Raw genomic sequence first — 17,849 nt, 5'->3', positions numbered from 1 at the left:
CTCTCTATAAAACCCAGACTGATGAATTCCAGCTCTTTCTGCCTTTGACTCCCAAGTGCAGGGATTACAGCTGTGTGCTACCATACTCAGCCTTTGTTTCTTAATATATCTCTCCATAAACATTTATCACCATTTATGACAAAACACCCTCTAAGGCTAATCTGTTTGGTTTTTTAAAGAGGAGTTGCTTTAGAGAGGGAACACAGAAGTTAGCCTAGTGTAACCGGTGCACACCTTTAGTCCCAGCACTTGGGTGGAAGAGGCAGATGAATGGTTCTCTGAGTTCAAGGCTGGCTGGTCTACATAGAGAGGAGACCTGTTTAAAGTCCAAATCAGTGACACTCTCTACAGGAGATTTACACTGAGTAGGATAGATTCCTCAAATGACATATAGCCAAAGTCCCTATTTATAGCAGTAAGAAGCACTAAATTCTTTCCAAATATAAGTAAAATAAAATGTAAGCTCTGTTTGTGTTAGCGAGGGGCTTCCGTTCTCATTTTGCAATACCTTAAGTTATATAGGAGCTGATGATGCTTAGCTCTAGACATGGAAACTCAAACAGGAGGAGGAGGAGGCAAGGCTAAACTTGATAGCTCAAGGGATCAACTACACTTTGTCTAGCATCTCAGCTTTCAAGTCAGGTACTACCATACACCTGGTGACTACAATATTCCCCGTATCTCTCCGATAGGCTTATATGTCTAACTTGGACAGTAAACCCCTCAGAATCCTGATTTCTAGACCTCCTGAACTGACTCTGTTCAAATTATTCTGCCTGAAGACATTCCCTACAGGCTTGGTATGAACATGAACCACAAGGGAAGGAGAGCAAGGGGGCTGTAGTCCATCCTGAGAAAAGGATCAAATTAATCTGCAACTGATAAAAGAATCAGTTCACCTTTGGTATCAGAACAAGTCCCGCCCGCTCCCAAGCGTACTCTAACCCCCCCCCCACCCCACCCCCGCTTTTAAAACCTGTTCTTAAGCTGGTGTCGGAATTCACCGAGTGTTCTAGAAAAACCACTCACTCAGCACCTCCCTAGGCTAGGCCAGACTGGCAATCCCGAGCCACTGCAGCTGCCCAGCAGTGCCAACTGCATCTAAACAGCTGTCCTCCTTGAGCTTAAGAATGCTCTTGGGAGGAATGGCGAAGAAGCGTCTGCCCCCGTACTGCAAGAGACAAGCTCCTCATTCGCCCTTCTGCCTATCCATTCTTAACTTCTACGGCCATCGGGGGGTGGGGGGCGACCAGGTCCATACAGTGAGCATCCAATTCTCTCAACCTCACACTAAAGACCACTAAGGGTCATTAGTGAGGAAAAGGAAGTGAGGAGGAGAATGCGGGCTTCGGAGACGACCAGTCAGGACGGGCAACAATGCACACAAGTTAACCAGAGCGGGCGGAGGTCGGGGCTCTGTTAAGGAAGTCGTCATTGTCGCCGCGACGCCTCCCCCACTCTGCAGCCGACCTCTGGGGTTCCTACCCTTCCCCCCGCCCCCGCCCGGGGACCCGGCCTCCACGATGAAGCCCACCTTCCTCCCCGCTGCAGAACAAGACCATGCCTCAAGCTCCCTGCTAGGCGGAAAGCAGAAGGGGACAACAGACCCCCTAAGTGTGCCCCTCCAGAGGGATCTCGGTCGACTCCAGCTCAGATGGGGGGGGGCTCTGCATCTGGAGGCTGCCTCGCTGGCGGGTCCACCTGCCCCAAGCCACGAGCTGCAAGCTCGCCTCCTCCACGACTCTACCACCCGGTTGGTTACCTCTTGGAGTCTTCGTCCTCCAGCAGTTCAGGCTCGGTCGCCGCCATTACCACATCGCACTCCGCGGTAGCCGCCATCTTACCGCCGGGACCAGAGAGCCGGGTGGGAGGCAGGCGGTGCAGAGCACTTCCGGTCGGAGCATCGAGCCGCTCGGCGGCGCCGCGCCCAGAGGGACTCCCTCGAGCCCGTCTACCAACGAGAGGCTCCGCTTGGGGCCAGAGCGGCCTTCCATCCCTGGAGGTCCACGGTGGTCTCCGCGCTGGGGCGGGGGCCCAGGGACGGTTCCTGTGCGTAGGGGGCGCCACTTTACCCGTGAGTAGGAGGAGGGTACAGAAGGAGGTTGCCTCTCTAGGCCTAAGCTTGCCTCAGTATCCCTACAGCCCGGTTGCCATAACAACTAGCAATCCTAGAGAGTCTCCGGTAACGCTTAGGAGTCCCAGGTGGGTGGAGACGGGTCCCCAAGACACTTAAGGAAGAAAAGCCCCCCCCAAGACTACCTTCCGGACTTTGCAGTGTGTTCACAGCTTCCTCCCTGGAAAGGCATGAAGACCTGCTTTGAGCCCAATCCCCAGCTTTCATCAGTTCCTGGAAGCCCTGCCCAACCAAGCGAGGGGAACGCAGGGCGTCTTCACCCGGCTCCTTTCATCCTCCACGGATCTCTAAGCACCAACTGGTTCATCACCCCAATGACGCGGACCCTTTTATGAGACTGCTTTTATGTCAGCCGCTTGGGAGTGCCATCTCAGCGTTAAGCCTAGAAAGGATGACATGGCGCGCCAGCCCCTGCCCCGGAGTTTTATAAGGCAGCTCATGGGGTGAGGTCCTTTTTCCTTAGTGTCCCCTGTACTCCTACTTCTCATAAACTCTACCCAGCACGCTTGTCTGGCCAGATGTTGTCTGGATTGGGAAGACAGCATAATTATCTTTGTAGTACCACTACCACACACAACAGTGTTGTATTAAAAAATTGAGGCCCTCTGAGGTTAAATGTGGGGAGGAGACGACCTTGAAATTGTAATTTAAAGCCAAAAGGAACGAAAATAAGACAGTGGAATTTAAACAGGGTCTGTGCCCCTTCCCTTAAGGAAAGCTGTGTTTCAAAGTCCCTAACCTTATTTGTAGGTCCTTATCATTACTGACGGAGTGGAAACAACCTGGGCCACTGGATAGAGAATGATAGCTGGACCTCAGTGAATTGAAATGCTGTGACCCTTTAATACGGTTCCTCCTGTCATGGTGATCCCCAGCCGTAAAATTATTTTTTGTTGCTACTTTGTAGCTATAAATTTTCTACTCTTATGAATCGTAATGTAAATATTTTTGGAGATAGAGGTTTGCCAAAAAGGTCATGACCCACACAAGTTGAGAACCACTGCCTTAATTAATAAGTGAATTGAATTTTTCACCCATTTCTCAACAACAGGGGGGAAAAAAGCAAATTTTTCTTCCTTCCTGAATTCCTTATGTTAGATTTCTTCTGTTCATCTGTTCAACAGGAAACATGGGGTAAATCACACAGTCCTCAGAATTGCCCTTAGCTTGAAACCTTGTCATCAATGCTTTTTGTCCCCACACCACACATCCCCCAAGTCTTTTCATCCCAAACCCTTAAACATTAAAAGCAAATAAATAAACTTAGAGACTGCAAATCGTCTCCTAAACGATCCTCAGTTTCATCTTTGCCAAGCCTTGGCTCTTCCGAGAGAATGACCTTTCTTGCAAAAGTGGATGGAGTGTGTCATTTCCCTGTAATAAACTTACCAATGGCGTGCTATTGTGGTGTTTGGTCCCTGGCCTCCCACACACCTTCATTATTTGGCTAGTCTCTGCAATCAATACTGAGCCCCTAGGGATTTCTGGTTCCAGAACTGTCATGAACCTTGTTGTATTTCTTCTGTGTAATAGCTATCCCTGCTTGTCAACCTGACCGAATCTGGAATGAACTACAATCCAGAAATGCAGGGCGCACCTGTGATCCAGATCTTGAGGTTGGAACACGGGTTTCTAACCTGGATCTTGACATGGAGATCTTGAGGAATAATGACCAGGAAAAGCTTAAGCCCAGGTAAGGTAGGTACATGCATTTAATCCCAGGAGACTGAGGCAAGCAGATCTCAGTGTAAGGTCAGCCTGGGACAAAGCAAGTTCCAGATCCAGACATGGTGGCACACACCTTTAATCTGGGACACACCTTCTGCTAGAGGCCTTCATAAGGACGTTGGAAGAAGAGCGATCCACTCTTCTTTGCTTGCTTACGCTTACTTGCCAGCACACCTGTTGGAACCTACTACTTCAGGATTCCATTTAGACAGAAGACCAGCTGAAACAACGAGCCTCGTGGGACTGAGAGAACTACTAGATTCTTGAACTTCTCATTCACAGCTGCCCACTGTTGGGTTCATTAGAATACAGACTGTAAGTAATTACAGTAAATCACCTTAATTTATAGAAACATTCCATAAGTTGTGTGACTCTAGAGAACCCAGACTGATACAAGAAATGTCATGGTTCTTGTATTTCCTCTGCTTCAGAAATCTCTGTGCTATTCAGCCCTTCAAACCTGAACACAGTCACCCCCCTTTTCTCCCTTCTTTTTGGTATCTATCACCTCTAAGTTAAATGCCCCTCTGCCATGCCCATAGCACCCCACTTCAATAACAGCATTCATCATGGTTTGTTTTAATTGTTAGTTTGGCTGGCTAAGTATTCTAGACAGTGAATTTATGGTTCAATCACTTTAACTTGTAGCTTTTCCTTTGTATATGGCCCTACTTAAGGCACAAACAAGACAAAGTAGGTGCTGAGGTGTTTGGTTTCTCTGTTTGTTTTTGAGACAGGGTCTCTGTATAGACTATGTTGTCTTCAGAAAGTCTCCCTACTTCACCTTCCCAAGTGCTGGGATTCAAATGTGAGCCTCCATTCCAAGTTCAAAAAATTGCATGTTTAGTTGAGTGTGGTGACATGTGCCTTTAATCTCAGTGCTCGGGAGGCAAAGGCAGGTGGATCTCTGTGAGTTCAGAGCCATCATGGTCTACAGAGTGATTTCAAGGCCAGCCAAAGCTACACAGAGAAACCCTGTCTTGAAAATCAAAAGAAAAAAAAAAAAATTGAGGCTCAAAGAGCATTTGCCTAGTATGTGCACGATCCTGGGTTCCATTCATAGCATAGTATAGCCAAGAAAAGAAAAAGAAAACTTGTCGAATAGATGATAGAATTAACGAAGCGTTACTGTCTTTTAGAGAGAGAACATTTTAGTGTCAGAGCCTGGAACATCGGCTTAATAACCAGACACAAGTTCTGGTGGGCATTTCCCCGCCGGCCTCTGGGGGAGCTGTGCGATCCGCGCTCACTTTACGCCGCCGGAAGTTGTCTTGAAGGCTGGCCGTTGCGGGGCGGGACCTCTGGGCCAGTCCTTCCACCCAGAGGAAGAGGGCCGTCTTTACGGTCGAGCTGCCCCTCCCATGGTCCGGCCCACTCCGGGGGGCACCTCAGCGGGAGTGCTGCGGGGACCCGGGAGGTATGAAGCTGGGAGGCAGGGCTTGGCGCGGCCTCTGTCTCCGGTTCACTTTGGTTGTCCTGTGTCTGCCTCTGAGATTCTGCGGGGTGCCCTTCAGGGGTACTCTGTGGCGGCGGCCTCTGGCAGCCTCTCGAGTGTCGCTTACTAAAAGGCTCACACCACGGGGTGGAGATCAGCGACAGGAAACTCTCCTGGAGAGGTTTCTGCTTGGGACCCCTTTGAGGCTGACCTCTGGATCTCTGCTTTCTGGGGGGAGGAGGAAGGAGAGATTACTGGCGCTCCCCGGGTGCCTGTGTCAGGAAGTTTCCCTTTAGAAGGACCGCTCTCTGCAGTCTCAAGAGAGTTTATAAATCTGAGCTTTCTTTCTCTGTGCCTGTCGGCCCAAGGGATGTAAAAGCCACCTTCCGGAAGCACTTTTCTCTTTATTCTGTTTCTTGTCATATCTTTTATTTTACCGGTGGATTCAACTGGGAATGGTTAAATGGAATTTATTACCATCCAAATTAGTCATTCAAGAAAGCAAGTTATGCCGGGCAGTGGTGGTTGCACGCCTTTAATCCCAGCACTTAGGAGGCAGAGACAGGCAGATTTTTGAGTTCGAGGCCAGCCTGGTCTACAAAGTGAGTTCCAGGACAGCCAGGGCTATACAGAGAAACGCTGCTCCCCGAAAGAAAGAAAGAAAGAAAGAAAGAAAGAAAGAAAGAAAGGAAAAAAGTTTTTCTCTGTATTTGCACACTCTCCCTGAGGAGAAGATGTCAAGAAGAATCTAAAATTCCTGCTTCTTTCTTCACGGAAGTCATGGTTAAAGGGAGAAAGCAGCCTGGTGTGCATATGCCTCAACTATTTCATCAGCTGGGAGCCAGCTTGGGGTACATGAGACCCTGTCTCAAAACAACCCCCTCCCCCCCCAATCAAACAAAAAGAACAGGAGTATTTGTGGAACTTCCTTCAGTAATTGGTGCCCTATACATCTTGTACACAGGAACAAACCCGGCCAGCTGTTTTTGTCACCCCACTCTCTAGGCCCCTCCCTTTGTGGTGCCATTAACCCCACCCCGGCTGTGTGCCAAACCCTGGCCACTCCTGGGATAAGGAGGTTAATTACAGCTCACTGCTCAGTAGTTCCGTAAACACATCGGGGTGTGCTAACTCCCTGATGCTCCCTCCCCAGCCTGCTGTTTGGATTCTGTCTTTCCCTCACCACAGAGCTTCTGTCCTTTTAGGTTGAAAGCTAAGCATGGGGAAGAGCTGCAAGGTGGTCGTGTGCGGCCAAGCATCTGTGGGCAAAACTTCAATCCTTGAGCAGCTTCTGTACGGGAACCATGTCGTGGGTGAGTGTTGCTGGGCCCAGGCGACTGGCGGAAGTGAAGGATCTGGTCACATCCTGAACCCAAAAGCTAAAAAGGACACCAGCTGCTTTCACACCCTCCCAATTGGGGCTGGAGGCAGGGCTGACTGTCAGAGCCCTGGTCTAACATGTACTAGTCCTTGGGTTTGAACCCCACAATGGAGGGGAAAAATAAAACATTGTACCACCCAAGTTCTATGACATTGTACAAATCTAGAAGGAAGAAACCCAAAGCCAAGATAGGAAGAAGCCCATTCCCACCCCACAGCACTTGGCCAGAGGTGGATGTAGGGTGTCTGCTTGTATTACTGCCCGCCTTGTTGTTATCGTCTTTGAGAGGCCCTCACTGTACGGCCCAGGCTGGCCAGGAACTCACACAGATCAACCTGCCTCTGCCCCTGCCTCCCCTCCTCCAAGAGCTTCAATTCAAGGTGTGTGTCTCCACACCCAGTTCTGTGTTGCCCTTTTGCTTGGTGTGATAAAGACACGACACTCGGTCTCACTCTCAAGCCTGGTCTCTCCGTAGCCCCCATATCCCTTATGCTCTGCGTCTGGTCGGCTTGTTAGGCTATCTACCTCGCTCCCATCTCCCATCTCTCTTGACTCATTTTAACCCAGGTTCTGAGATGATCGAGACCCAGGAGGACATCTATGTAGGCTCCATCGAGACGGACCGAGGGGTGCGGGAGCAGGTGCGTTTCTATGATACACGGGGTCTCCGGGATGGGGCCGAGCTGCCCAAGCACTGCTTCTCCTGCACTGATGGCTACGTCCTGGTCTACAGCACAGACAGCCGAGAGTCGTTCCAGCGCGTCGAGCTGCTCAAGAAGGAGATCGACAAGTCCAAGGACAAGAAGGAGGTACATGTCCTGGACTTCTGCTGGGAGCCCAGTGGTAGGAGAGCGTGGGTCCTCGGTATGCTTTCGGGTGTGTACTGGCTGGTTTTGTGTGTCAACTTGACACAGCTGGAGTTATCACAGAGAAAGGAGCTTCAGTTGAGGAAATGCCTCCATAAGATCCAACTGTAAGGCATTTTCTCAATTAGTGATCAAGAGTGGAGGGCCCCTTGTGGGTGGTGCCATCTCTGGTCTGGTAGTCTTGGGTTCTATAAGAAAGCAAGCTGAGCAAGCCAGGGGAAGCAAGTCAGTAAAGAACATCCCTCCATGGCCTCTGCATCAGCTCCTGCTCCCTGACCTGCTTGAGTTCCAGTCCTGACTTCCTTTGGTGATGAACAGCAATGTGGAAAATGCAAGCTGAATCAACCCTTTCCTCCCCAACTTGCTTCTTGGTCCTGATGTTTGTGCAGGCATAGAAACCCTGACTGAGACAGGGTGCTGGCATGATTCCCAGTTGTGCTCATTTGCCAAGAGGTAGTTTAGGAGCTAGAAGGCCGGGAGGGTCTTCAACCCGCACAAGAGGTAGCAGGCCACGTGATAGGACAGCTCAATCGCTGAGTTGTCTTCTTGGTTTAGTAGGGTCCCTCCTAGCACATGAAGCGCGGCCTAGTTTTCCTTCTCTGGGGCTCTGTGCTCTTGCTAGTCCTCCAGAAGTCCTCTGGGAACTGCATCCTCCCCAGCTGTTGGCCAGAAACAGCTGATGGCCACGCCTGGTCCTGAGCCACTGCATGCCAACAGTCCCTGTTCTCGTCTGTCCTCTCCAGGTCACCATCGTGGTCCTTGGCAACAAGTGTGACCTGCAGGAGCAGCGTCGCGTAGACCCTGAAGTGGCCCAGCACTGGGCCAAGTCCGAGAAGGTGAAGCTATGGGAGGTGTCGGTGGCTGACCGCCGCTCCCTCCTAGAGCCGTTCATCTACCTGGCCAGCAAGATGACCCAGCCGCAGAGCAAGTCTGCCTTCCCCCTCAGCCGCAAGAACAAGGGCAGTGGCTCCTTGGATGGCTGAATAGCTGCCCTTCTTGCTTCACCATTCCAAGCCCATTCTGGGATGGATGGCGAGCACAGGGTGCATAAGCAAGCTGTTCTTCCCAGTCGGTAGGGGATTGACCCTCTAGGCCAGGAAGCTGGGCTGGCCCAGGCCAGTGCCACCTTTGTCCTCTCTTAACTCCAAGAAGTGCAAGTGAACTTGATTGTTGGCCCTCCCGTGATCTTCCATAATAGTCCCCACCCCACCCCCAGCTGACCATATTTTCTCCACTGTCACCTGGACACTTATGGGTTAGTGTCCCTTCCATCTGCCTGGTGCAGGAAGCAGGGCCGTCGTGCAACGTGCCCAGTCCAGGTTCTGCCTCCTATCAGGGATCCCAACTCTGAATTTCCACTAACACACACAGTACCAGCCTTAAAGCAAGAGACTAGGTACTGTAAGCGTACATTTGTGCGTGCTGGCTTAGGGTTGGTTCCTCATCCTCCACTCTGGTCTTTCCTCTGGCCTGTTCAAGGCCTGGTAAAGCCAGGCTCCTGGGAGTGGCATTTCCTGTTTGACCTCTACCCATCTCCCAGTTGTTTCACTTCCTCTTCCTGTTCTAGGAGCAGAGGTCTTATTGGCTGAGGTAGAGTGGAGTGATGACTGGGCTGTCACTTGCCCTGAGACTTAGCAAGGCTCTTCTCCTCTGAGCATCAGTCTTCTCATCTGTGAGTTGACAGAAGCTTGGATGTCACCTAGAGCCACGGGTAGCGCTGTGACTTTTCTAAAGCTGGTGGCTTGGGCCTCCTGTGTGTCTTCTGCCCCTGCTCCACCCTCTTCAAGGTGCTACACCTACCGGCCCTGGAGGCTGGATGGCCTCTCTTAACCACCAGGGGGCAGGGGTGCACTCTGCTCAGTGCTGCGAGCGAGCGGCAGTCTGTGGACCTGCCCAACAGGGTAGTGTCCATCCCTCCTGGTTGGTTTTGGCTAGTAGCTGGACTTATATTTATACTCTCTCTGTATTTATGCGCCTGCTGCTCTGGTGAAGGTGGGATAAGCCGCGCACCCAGCCCTTCTTTCTTACCTCAGATGCCTGAACAGAACCAGGCAACCCAGTAGCAGCTTCCCAGGAGCTGACAAGCCTTCCATCAGAGGCTTGTGCTATCAAGTGAGCTTATGACCCACAACCTGCGGTGCCCACTCCGTGCTTCTGATGTGCACACCTCACACGGGTTAAACACTACGGCCAGGCCACCTCCAATACCCTTTCCTCCTCCTGGAACAGGCGAGAGGGGGCTGGTGCCCAGGCCTGGGCAAGGAGAGTCGGGGCACCTACAGGCTCAGGCTTGAAGTTCATTTATTGATGTGTTGGACACAATAAAACCACAACTGCTGTTATAAAAAAGTTTCCCGTCCCCTACCCCTTTTCTTGTCCCATTGGAAATATCTTTTGGAAAGAAAAAAAAAAAGGGACATAGGTGGATCCTGGTGAAATCCCATGTCGAATGGGGGAATGGCACTGGCTTTGGCGACATGAAAGTTGATCTTGAGGGTTTACTGGACCATGTACCAGCCCGAAACGCCACACTTGGGATGGCCAGACCCAGTGTGGAGTGGAGAGTCTCTAGGCTGAGGGAGACCCAGAGCCCCCTTAGAGTTGGGGTTCAAGAGAAACCACTGAAAGGCTAAGATAAGAAGAGCTGAAGTAAGACAGGTCACTTGTGTCAAAGCCAGACCAGGCAGGGTGGTGTGTGCCTTTAGTTCCATTACTTAAGAGGCAGAGGCAGGTAGCTTTTTTGAGTTTGCCAGCCTGAGCACACAGTTCTAGACCAGCCAGGATGACACAGTCAGGCCCAGCCTGAACACCACTCTGACCTTCAAGCCCCACCCCCACAGAGCAGATGGCGCGTCGTCTCAACTCTGCCTCACTTGCACAGTACATTTTTGAAGAACTTTGGGGCCTCTCATCTCTATGGCCTGTAGTCAACTTGTGGTTGTTTTGGTGTTTGAGACAGTGTCTAGCTATATGGCTCAAACTGACTTTGAACTCGTAATCCAGGTCCTAGGATTGCAGGAATGCACCACCATACCTGGCTATCCCATGGTAAATATGCCTGATAGGTTCCAGCCCACTTCAGTTTGAGATCCCTGTCTCTAGTGATTGTCCAGACCGCTCTAGAACATGGCAGGAGAGGCTGGCCCTTGGGAGCTAAAATGCTGTCAGATCTGTGTACATCTCTAGTTGGGGTCTGGGTATGAGAGCACCATGAGACTGGGGCTGTGATTTTTGCATAGATCTTTGGGATTTGTTAAATCATAGATGCAGGGCAGCCTAGGGCTGGCCCAGGAAAGGAGGGTAGTGGTGGTCCTCAGAGCCAGGGGACTGGAGAACCCCAGTCTGAGTGAAGAGCAGCTACCCAGGTTGGGTGGGAACCCGGAAACTGCAAAAGGCAGTCTCTGTGGGATGTGGAGACAAGTGTCTGGCTGGAAGAGATAGGATGTGGCCATTCTGAGTCCGCTAATAGGGAGCAAAAAGGATGGGTCCTGCAGCAGGGCGGACAGCTCCTGCTGGAGAACGAAACAGAGCTGGGCCCAGGACAGGAGCTGGGAAGAGGGTAGCAGCTGCTGTTGCAGCAGGCCGGAGGGTCAGGGGCCCTGGCAGGGCACAGATGGCAGCAGCTGTGGTGGGCAGTGGACCAGGCAGGAAGCGGGCTGCCAGCGTCTTGGTGAGTTGCTTCTGCAAGGCCAATTTAGACTACAATAAAAACAGAAATGGACAGGGTCTCTGATACCAGAGAAGCCCGCCCCCTCCCTGGGACACATCCAGGAGCCTTGGGGACGTGCCTTTTAGAGTTCTAAGTCTAACCTCCTCCCTCCCGCCCCCAAACAGTCATGCCAGGGGGCCTTGCTGTGCCAGCTGTCTTCCTGCCCAGCAGATGGACAGCCTCGGGACAGGCCGCACTGTGAGGGGTAGGAAGAGATAGTCTCTAGGATAAGCACGCCCACCCCTGGCTTTTGCCCTTCATATTATGACCCTTAGGCCCAGCCCACCCGCAGGAAATTCCTCTGGGTATGGCCCACCTCCACCCTCTAACCTGCAGGACCAGCAGCCTCCCTCTTGCTGCACCCCAAGCCTTTCAGCTGGCCCTGCCTCCTCCTCTCTCCCATATAGACCATGGTCCTCCTAGAGACAGGTACCTTGAGAACACTCACAGCCAGTGCTGTGTGCTTCTGCAGCTTGCTATGCTGGCTGGAGGACTTGGGGGGCTTCCCAGCCAGCCGGTCTTTGTGCCTCCGGCTGCTCATGTGCTGACAGACAGACAGACAGACAGACAGAGAATGAGACAAGAAAGCCCACAGAACCCAAACTATTCTATTGTCAGACTATCTCAGACTTCTTCTTATCCATAGTTCGCATATTCAACACACACACAAGGGGCTCTCCGCGTGGGACAGTCCTGGACAGCCTAGCCACATCCATCCCTCAGTGGGCATCAATGCTTCCTCCCTTGCTCTGATACCCATCCTATCTTGGCCTCCCTTCTCCTACCTGCTTGAGCTGGGTCTCTGAATTGACATGGAGCTGACAGAGGGCACAATGGAAAGGAGGGCTGGGTCCCTGCCGGCCCCCACGGTTTCCTATCACTCTCTTGGTCTTGTGTCCAGTCCCTCCTCGGGACACAGGACGGCCCCGGCCCCTTCGGGGAGCCCCTTGATGACCTTCCACCATCCATCTGTGCTTAGCTCCTGGAAGGAAAGAAAACGGTCTCTCAAGACGGAAGGGAGGCCATAGCATCAAACTAGGTTAGCTTGGCTACCCCTCCGCACACACATGGGCCCCCAGGCACACAGGCTTCTGTCTTCCCAGCATCTCGGGCTGTCTATGGCTTTCTGTGGACATCCCTTAGGGAAGATGGCCTTTTAAAATAGACATCTGGGAAAAAGTCCCTTCCTTTTGATCTAAGGAGTGTGGAGGAGGGTACTCCAGTCCCTTAGTGACCTTCAGTTCTGGTTGCTGCAGACTTCTCTTCCCAATGCTCCTCCCTTGGGACGAAGAGAAGGACCCAGAAATGTCTTTGTAGTAACAGTGGGTAGGTTCCTCTGTCACCTGGCCATGAATGGCATGGCACCTGGGAAGCACTGACCTGTGTTGTGAGCCTGAAGCTGAGAGGCGGAGTTCACTGTCACTTTACAGGTAGGGCAGTAGAGGCGTCCCTTCTCGCCCTTGCCCTCCCCATTCACTCCACTTCCCACGGCCCCTTCTGCTGGCTCAGGCCCTGGTGCTTCCCTGCTGGGATCCGGGGAGCAGGGTGGACAGGAAGAGGAGGAAGACGAAGCAGCAGCATCAGAAAGTTCTGAGTGGACGGGGTCTCCGGCTGATGGGTCCGGGGTTGGTGGGAGCTGAAGTGAAGGGCCAAGAGGAGGGGATGCGGGACCTGCAAGGACATGGGACATACAGGGAGATTTGGATCTCTGAGGCGCAACACTGACATGGTGATAGAATGGGAGTCTGGAAAGCTTCCTGGTAAAGGACAGCTAGCACTAAATTCTGGGTTCACCCTGCCACCAACTCACTAGGCAAATTTGGGCCTCAGTTTCCCTGTATAAAAATCATAAAATCGGCCTGGTGTGGTGGCGCGCGCCTTTAATCCCAGCATTCGGGAGGCAGAGGCAGGCAGATTTCTGAGTTCGAGGCCAGCCTGGTCTACAAAGTGAGTCCCAGGACAGCCAGGGCTATACAGAGAAATCCTGTCTCAAAAAACCAAACCAAATAAAAAAAATCATAAAATCGGACAGAATAGGTCACACTTTCAGTCTAATGTTCTAGCTCCTCAGTATTAAGTAGAAGTCACCAGAAAGATGTGCTAGAATGTTTTAGTATTATAATAGCATTAAACTGGAAATTGGTGAGATCCATCATACAGGTGAATGGTAATCTATCTTTGAGGCAGAGAACACAGCACAGGAAGGGAAACTGACCACATGTAAACTCAGACATGATGGGTGTTAGTGGAGGTTTTAGGGGGAATGTTGTTTTTTGTCAGAGTCTAATGTATCTCAGGCTGGCCATGAACTCACTATATAGCTGAGGATACCCTTGAACTTCTAGCCTTCCTGCCTCCACCTCACAAATGCTGTGATCATGGGTCCGTGCCACTATTCCCAGTTTCGTGGTGGTATTAGGAATCAAACTCCAGGACTTCCCAAGTGGTCTGCAAGTACTGTACTGTACCCACTGAGGTAGACCCCCAGCCCCCTGTCCTTTCTTTTCTGAGTCAGGGTCTTACAGAACCTTGGCTAGCCTTAAATTTGATGTGTAGTCCAGACTGACCTGGAACTCTGGATTCTCCTTCCTCTGTCTCTAAGGAGTGTGGGGGACAGTGGTGCCCATTAGCTGAGACGCAGGAGCTTCTCCCTCTGGCCCCCAGGTAAAAAAACCAAACCTACCCACATCTGAATGCAGACCTCTGCCCTCTAGATTGTGGAGAAAATACACTTCTATTGTTTCAGCCACCTACTTTGGAGCCATGTGTTCTGCCAGGCTTAGGGAACCAACACAGGGAGTAGTTGAATCCTAGCTCAGGCTAGGTGTGCTGGCAGCACGTTGCCTGATCCAGAGTCAGCCTGAGGAAGGAACAGTATAGGTGTCTGCCAATGTCTGTATATTAGGGGTCATTTTTTTTTTAAGCAGGAAATATGGTGAAAAGCTAGAGATGGCGCAGCTGTTAAGAGCATGCACTGTTCTTGCAGCAGATGGGGGTGCAGTCCCGGCACCCATAACCACTGCTACTCCAGCTCCAGGGGCAGCAGATGGGGGTGCAGTCCCCGGCACCCATAGCCACTGCTACTCCAGCTCCAGGGGACCTCATGACCCCTCCTGGCCTCTATGTTCCATGAGCACCAACACGTTCACACACACATACACACACACACATTCACACACACATTCACATTCACCAACACATTCACACACACACATTCACACACACGCACACACACATTCACACACACAGACATTCACACACACATTCACACACACATTTACACACACCCACTCACACACCCATTCACATTCACACACACATTCACACACACACATGCACACACACATTCACACACACATTCACACACACATGCACACACACATGCACACACACATTCACACACACACATACACACACCAAAAAATCCCAAGTTAAAAAAAAAAAAGCCAGGTAGTAGTGGTGCATGCCTTTAATCCCAGCACTGTCATGAGGCAGAGGCAGGTGGATAGATCTCTATAAATTCAAGTCCAGCCTGGTCTACAGAGTGAGTTCCAGGACAGTTGCGACTACACTGAGAAACCCTGTCTTGAAAAACCAAACAAAAGAAAAAGGAAAGAAAGATGGTTGAAGAGCCAGAGTCACTCAAGCCACTGTCAGAAGCCAGCCTCGTTGTGTGAACTTGAAATCAAGACTGACCTTTGCTCTGAGGGGTTCCAGGGCTTCCACTGACTGGAGGTGAGGCTGAAGACACCACTGTCCCGTTTGTGGTTGGGTTTCGAGGCCTCTGCTTGCTCTTGGCAGCTTCCACAGCCTTGAGTTTTCTGGCGTGTCTGTGGCCCTTGTAATGAGCCTCAGCCTGGTTCTGGAAGAGGGAGGGGAGGGGTCACCTTCTTCCCATGGGTCACATGCCTAATCTAGGAGGGAGGCTGAGCAGGGGGATAGGCCAGAGGAATATGTGGTCAAAGGGGCGGACACAAGGCTCATCCACAAAGGAGTGATGTCAGTGTCACCATCATTGCCACATGTATAGAGCCCTGCCTGAGGTTTACAACAGCTTGTTCTCACACAGGGGCTCCCATGCAGGCAGCCTGCCCTCAGAATCAAACTTGGCCATATATGTAAGCTCTGCATCTCTAGGCAAGAAACAGCACCTCACTCAAAGGCAGTGTGTGTGTGTGTGTGTGTGTGTGTGTGTGTGTGTATGTGTGTGTGTGTGTGTTGAACCTAGAGTTGCACACAAAGCCTTGTGATTACTGGACTCCACTAAGCCACATCTCTCCAACCTTATTTGTTTCTGTGTTCCCAGATCCAGAAGTGTTGAACCCAGGGACATTACCCAAGTGATGCCCTTGGGTGTCTGCCTATATGTACAGAATATTCTGGAAATGAACTACTTACTCTGTGGCCCAGGCTGGCTTTAACTCTTAATCCTCCTGCCTCAGCCTCCCGAGTAACAGGACCACAGGTGTGCCCCGCTTGAAGCTTCGTGATGGTTCATGTTAAATGGGATATGAGTTGTCAGGGTCTATTTTATAAAGCAGGGTCTCCTGAATGTTACGGAGTCCGCCCACAGAGAGCACAGCAGTCCTCATCAAAAACATTCCATTGTTCGTTATTTTAAAAATAATTTTTGAGCATTTGCTGTTGGCCCAGCCATTCTGTCAGGGCCTAGGAATGGAGACATGTCCCTTCCAGCAAATCTCTTTACTGACATTTTGTAGAATGATGTGACCTAAACATCTGGAGAGGATGCCACAGCTGGGTGTCAGAATCCTCTTTACTTCAGCCAGGAGACTCTATTTGTTTCTCAACTATTTCCCAAAAGTGGGAAAGACCAGCCTCCACAGGCCCTCCCCTTTGGCTCTTTGGCTCCACTGTGGTTCAGACACCTCACCCAAACCCCACAATGAGATTACCCTCCTCTGCTCCCCCAGGATAGGCTGCAGTAGGAGTGTGCAGACTTCAGGGTCAGTCAGGGCTGGGTTCAAACCCTAGAAATGTTATTCACCAGCTGTGCTCCCTGGTAAGTTATTTATCCACCATGAGACTGTGTTCTCCTCAGAAAAGTGAAGATGGTAATTGTGTCTCTGTACCTCTCACAGATGCATCATGGGAGTCCATTAGGGTGATGAAGTGTAGTGGTGTACACCTTTAATCTCAGCACCAGGTAGGCAGAGGCAGGCAGATTTCAGGCCAGTCTGGTCTACAGAGTAAGTTCCAGCTAGAGTTATACAGACCCTGTCTCAACAACTACAACAAAATTCAATCAAGCTGGGCATGATAAGGCATGCCTTTAATTCCAGCACTTGGGAGAGAGGCAAGCAGTTCTCTGTGAGTTTGAGGACCGCATTGTCTCTACAGCAAATTCCAGCCCCCTTCCAAAGATGCTGGGGTGAATACATGCTGTAAACATCTTAAGTCAATACCGGGAGTTCACATTGTGGCCTCTGGGACATCCATAAGATGGGTGTGAAGCAGAGGGGAGGAGAATGGAATTCTAGTGGGCTACATGGAGTCAGGAAGAAGTATGAGAAGGGGCAGGAGTCAGGAGAGGATGGTGGTCAGAGCAACAGCCCCTTTGCTACCAGCTCCCATGACAGCAGCCCCGAAGGAGACCCTGCTCCCTCCGAGTCCCAATCCCATGATTCCCTCTCACCGCTGAGTTGAACCGCAGATGACAGATGTTACAGGAGATGAACAGCTTCTTCTTCAGAGGGGAGGGGACCCCAAATGTGTGGCTGATGACAGCTTTCTGGACTGGGTCCATCTGTGAGGGGGGAGTGATAGGACTTAGTTTCTCCTGCATGTTCAGTGTGAGGGGGGAGTGATAGGACTTAGTTTCTCCTGCGTGTTCAGTGTGAGGGGGGAGTGATAGGACTTAGTTCCTCCTGCGTGCTCAGGAAAGGTGCAGTTCAAGATACAGTCAGCCGCCCAGAAACCCCGGCTCATGCTATAACTCTGACAAGGGTACAGCCTTTTCCTGGCAGACGTGATCTGTCAGGTGCCTAGAGGATGACCAGGCTGTGCTTAGGGCCATGGCCTGACCTTGGTGTCTCTTGCTGCCCTTCTGGTCTTAGTTTTGAGATTTTTGTTTTGGTGGGATTTCCTGTCCTGACCCAGCTTTTGTACTTGGACCTGCTGGTAGGGGCAAGAAGCCCTACCTCACCACCTTTGCTCCTGTCCCAAAGTCTGATGACTGCTAAGCAGAATGAAGCCTGCTTAAGGAGGAAAGGAAGGCAGGTGGCCAAGCAGGACAACGCAGGAGGCCTGTGGCTCCCCAGGTAGCAGGATTGTCCCTTTTGCAATATGAACTTGATTGTTTTCTTTTTCTCCCTAATTAATATGTTTTGTTCATTTTTTTTGTTCTCTTGATTATCTATCTATTTTGAGACAAAGTCTCTCCTAGGTCAGGATGGCCTTAGAAGCCTTGTCTTCTTGCCTCAGCTTCCAAGTGTTGGGATTATAGGCATGCAACACAATGTAGTAGTCTGTCTTTCTTTCTTTCTTTTGAGATAAAGTCACTGTGTAGCTGAGGGTGACCTTAAACTCTCCTTCTTGCCTCTACCTCCCAAGATTAAAGGCATGTGCTACCACAT

The 17,849-nt window shown here is 51.0% G+C and overlaps 3 protein-coding genes across 8 annotated transcripts in view; 1 reads left to right on the top strand and 2 right to left on the bottom strand.

The window, feature by feature from the left end:
• The window catches only part of Dnajc7 (DnaJ heat shock protein family (Hsp40) member C7), a 38,690-nt gene extending 36,260 nt beyond the window's left edge, over positions 1-2,430 (bottom strand). The window contains exons 1-2 of the mRNA XM_021175511.2: positions 2,260-2,430; positions 1,763-2,047 (exon numbers count right to left, since the gene is read on the bottom strand). Of these exons, the coding sequence (XP_021031170.1) occupies positions 1,763-2,047; positions 2,260-2,306 (332 nt within the window). The 5' untranslated portion in view covers positions 2,307-2,430. The remainder of the gene's footprint in view (positions 1-1,762; positions 2,048-2,259) is intronic.
• Positions 2,316-9,893, top strand: Nkiras2 (NFKB inhibitor interacting Ras like 2). 5 transcript variants are annotated; one of them, XM_021175517.3, is made up of 6 exons: positions 2,316-2,577; positions 3,668-3,827; positions 4,032-4,177; positions 6,503-6,610; positions 7,246-7,487; positions 8,288-9,893. In XM_021175517.3, exons 4-6 carry the CDS (start codon positions 6,517-6,519, stop codon positions 8,525-8,527), a joined length of 576 nt encoding a protein of 191 aa, XP_021031176.1. In that variant the 5' UTR covers positions 2,316-2,577; positions 3,668-3,827; positions 4,032-4,177; positions 6,503-6,516; the 3' UTR covers positions 8,528-9,893. The 5 variants fall into 5 exon arrangements, with proteins under 5 accessions (XP_021031176.1, XP_021031175.1, XP_021031178.1 ...); XM_021175516.3 differs by having other exon boundaries at positions 3,668-3,832; XM_021175519.3 differs by lacking the exon at positions 4,032-4,177.
• Positions 9,894-9,969: 76 nt separating this feature from the next.
• The window catches only part of Znf385c (zinc finger protein 385C), a 29,736-nt gene continuing 21,856 nt past the window's right edge, over positions 9,970-17,849 (bottom strand). Inside the window, exons 3-8 of one of the 2 annotated variants that reach the window (XM_085829565.1) lie at positions 16,910-17,020; positions 14,950-15,115; positions 12,634-12,924; positions 12,039-12,235; positions 11,687-11,797; positions 9,970-11,243 (exon numbers count right to left, since the gene is read on the bottom strand). In XM_085829565.1, the coding sequence (XP_085685691.1) occupies positions 11,007-11,243; positions 11,687-11,797; positions 12,039-12,235; positions 12,634-12,924; positions 14,950-15,115; positions 16,910-17,020 (1,113 nt within the window). In that variant the 3' untranslated portion in view covers positions 9,970-11,006. The remainder of the gene's footprint in view (positions 11,244-11,686; positions 11,798-12,038; positions 12,236-12,633; positions 12,925-14,949; positions 15,116-16,909; positions 17,021-17,849) is intronic. The other variant, XM_085829564.1, reaches the window with a different exon arrangement.

Source organism: Mus caroli, unplaced genomic scaffold (assembly GCF_978045245.1).
Source record: "Mus caroli unplaced genomic scaffold, Mus_caroli_1 scaffold_13, whole genome shotgun sequence".
Lineage (NCBI taxonomy): Eukaryota > Metazoa > Chordata > Mammalia > Rodentia > Muridae > Mus > Mus caroli.
This window is presented reverse-complemented; position numbering and strand designations above follow the sequence as displayed.

Excerpts from the sequence above, each read along its gene's own strand:
- Nkiras2 (XM_021175519.3), top strand. The coding sequence starts at position 6,517 with ATGGGGAAGAGCTGCAAGGTGGTCGTGTGCGGCCAAGCATCTGTGGGC. Across the intron at positions 6,611-7,245 it reads GTACGGGAACCATGTCGTGG|GTTCTGAGATGATCGAGACC; the intron begins GTGAGTGTTGCT and ends ATTTTAACCCAG. Across the intron at positions 7,488-8,287 it reads AGTCCAAGGACAAGAAGGAG|GTCACCATCGTGGTCCTTGG; the intron begins GTACATGTCCTG and ends TGTCCTCTCCAG.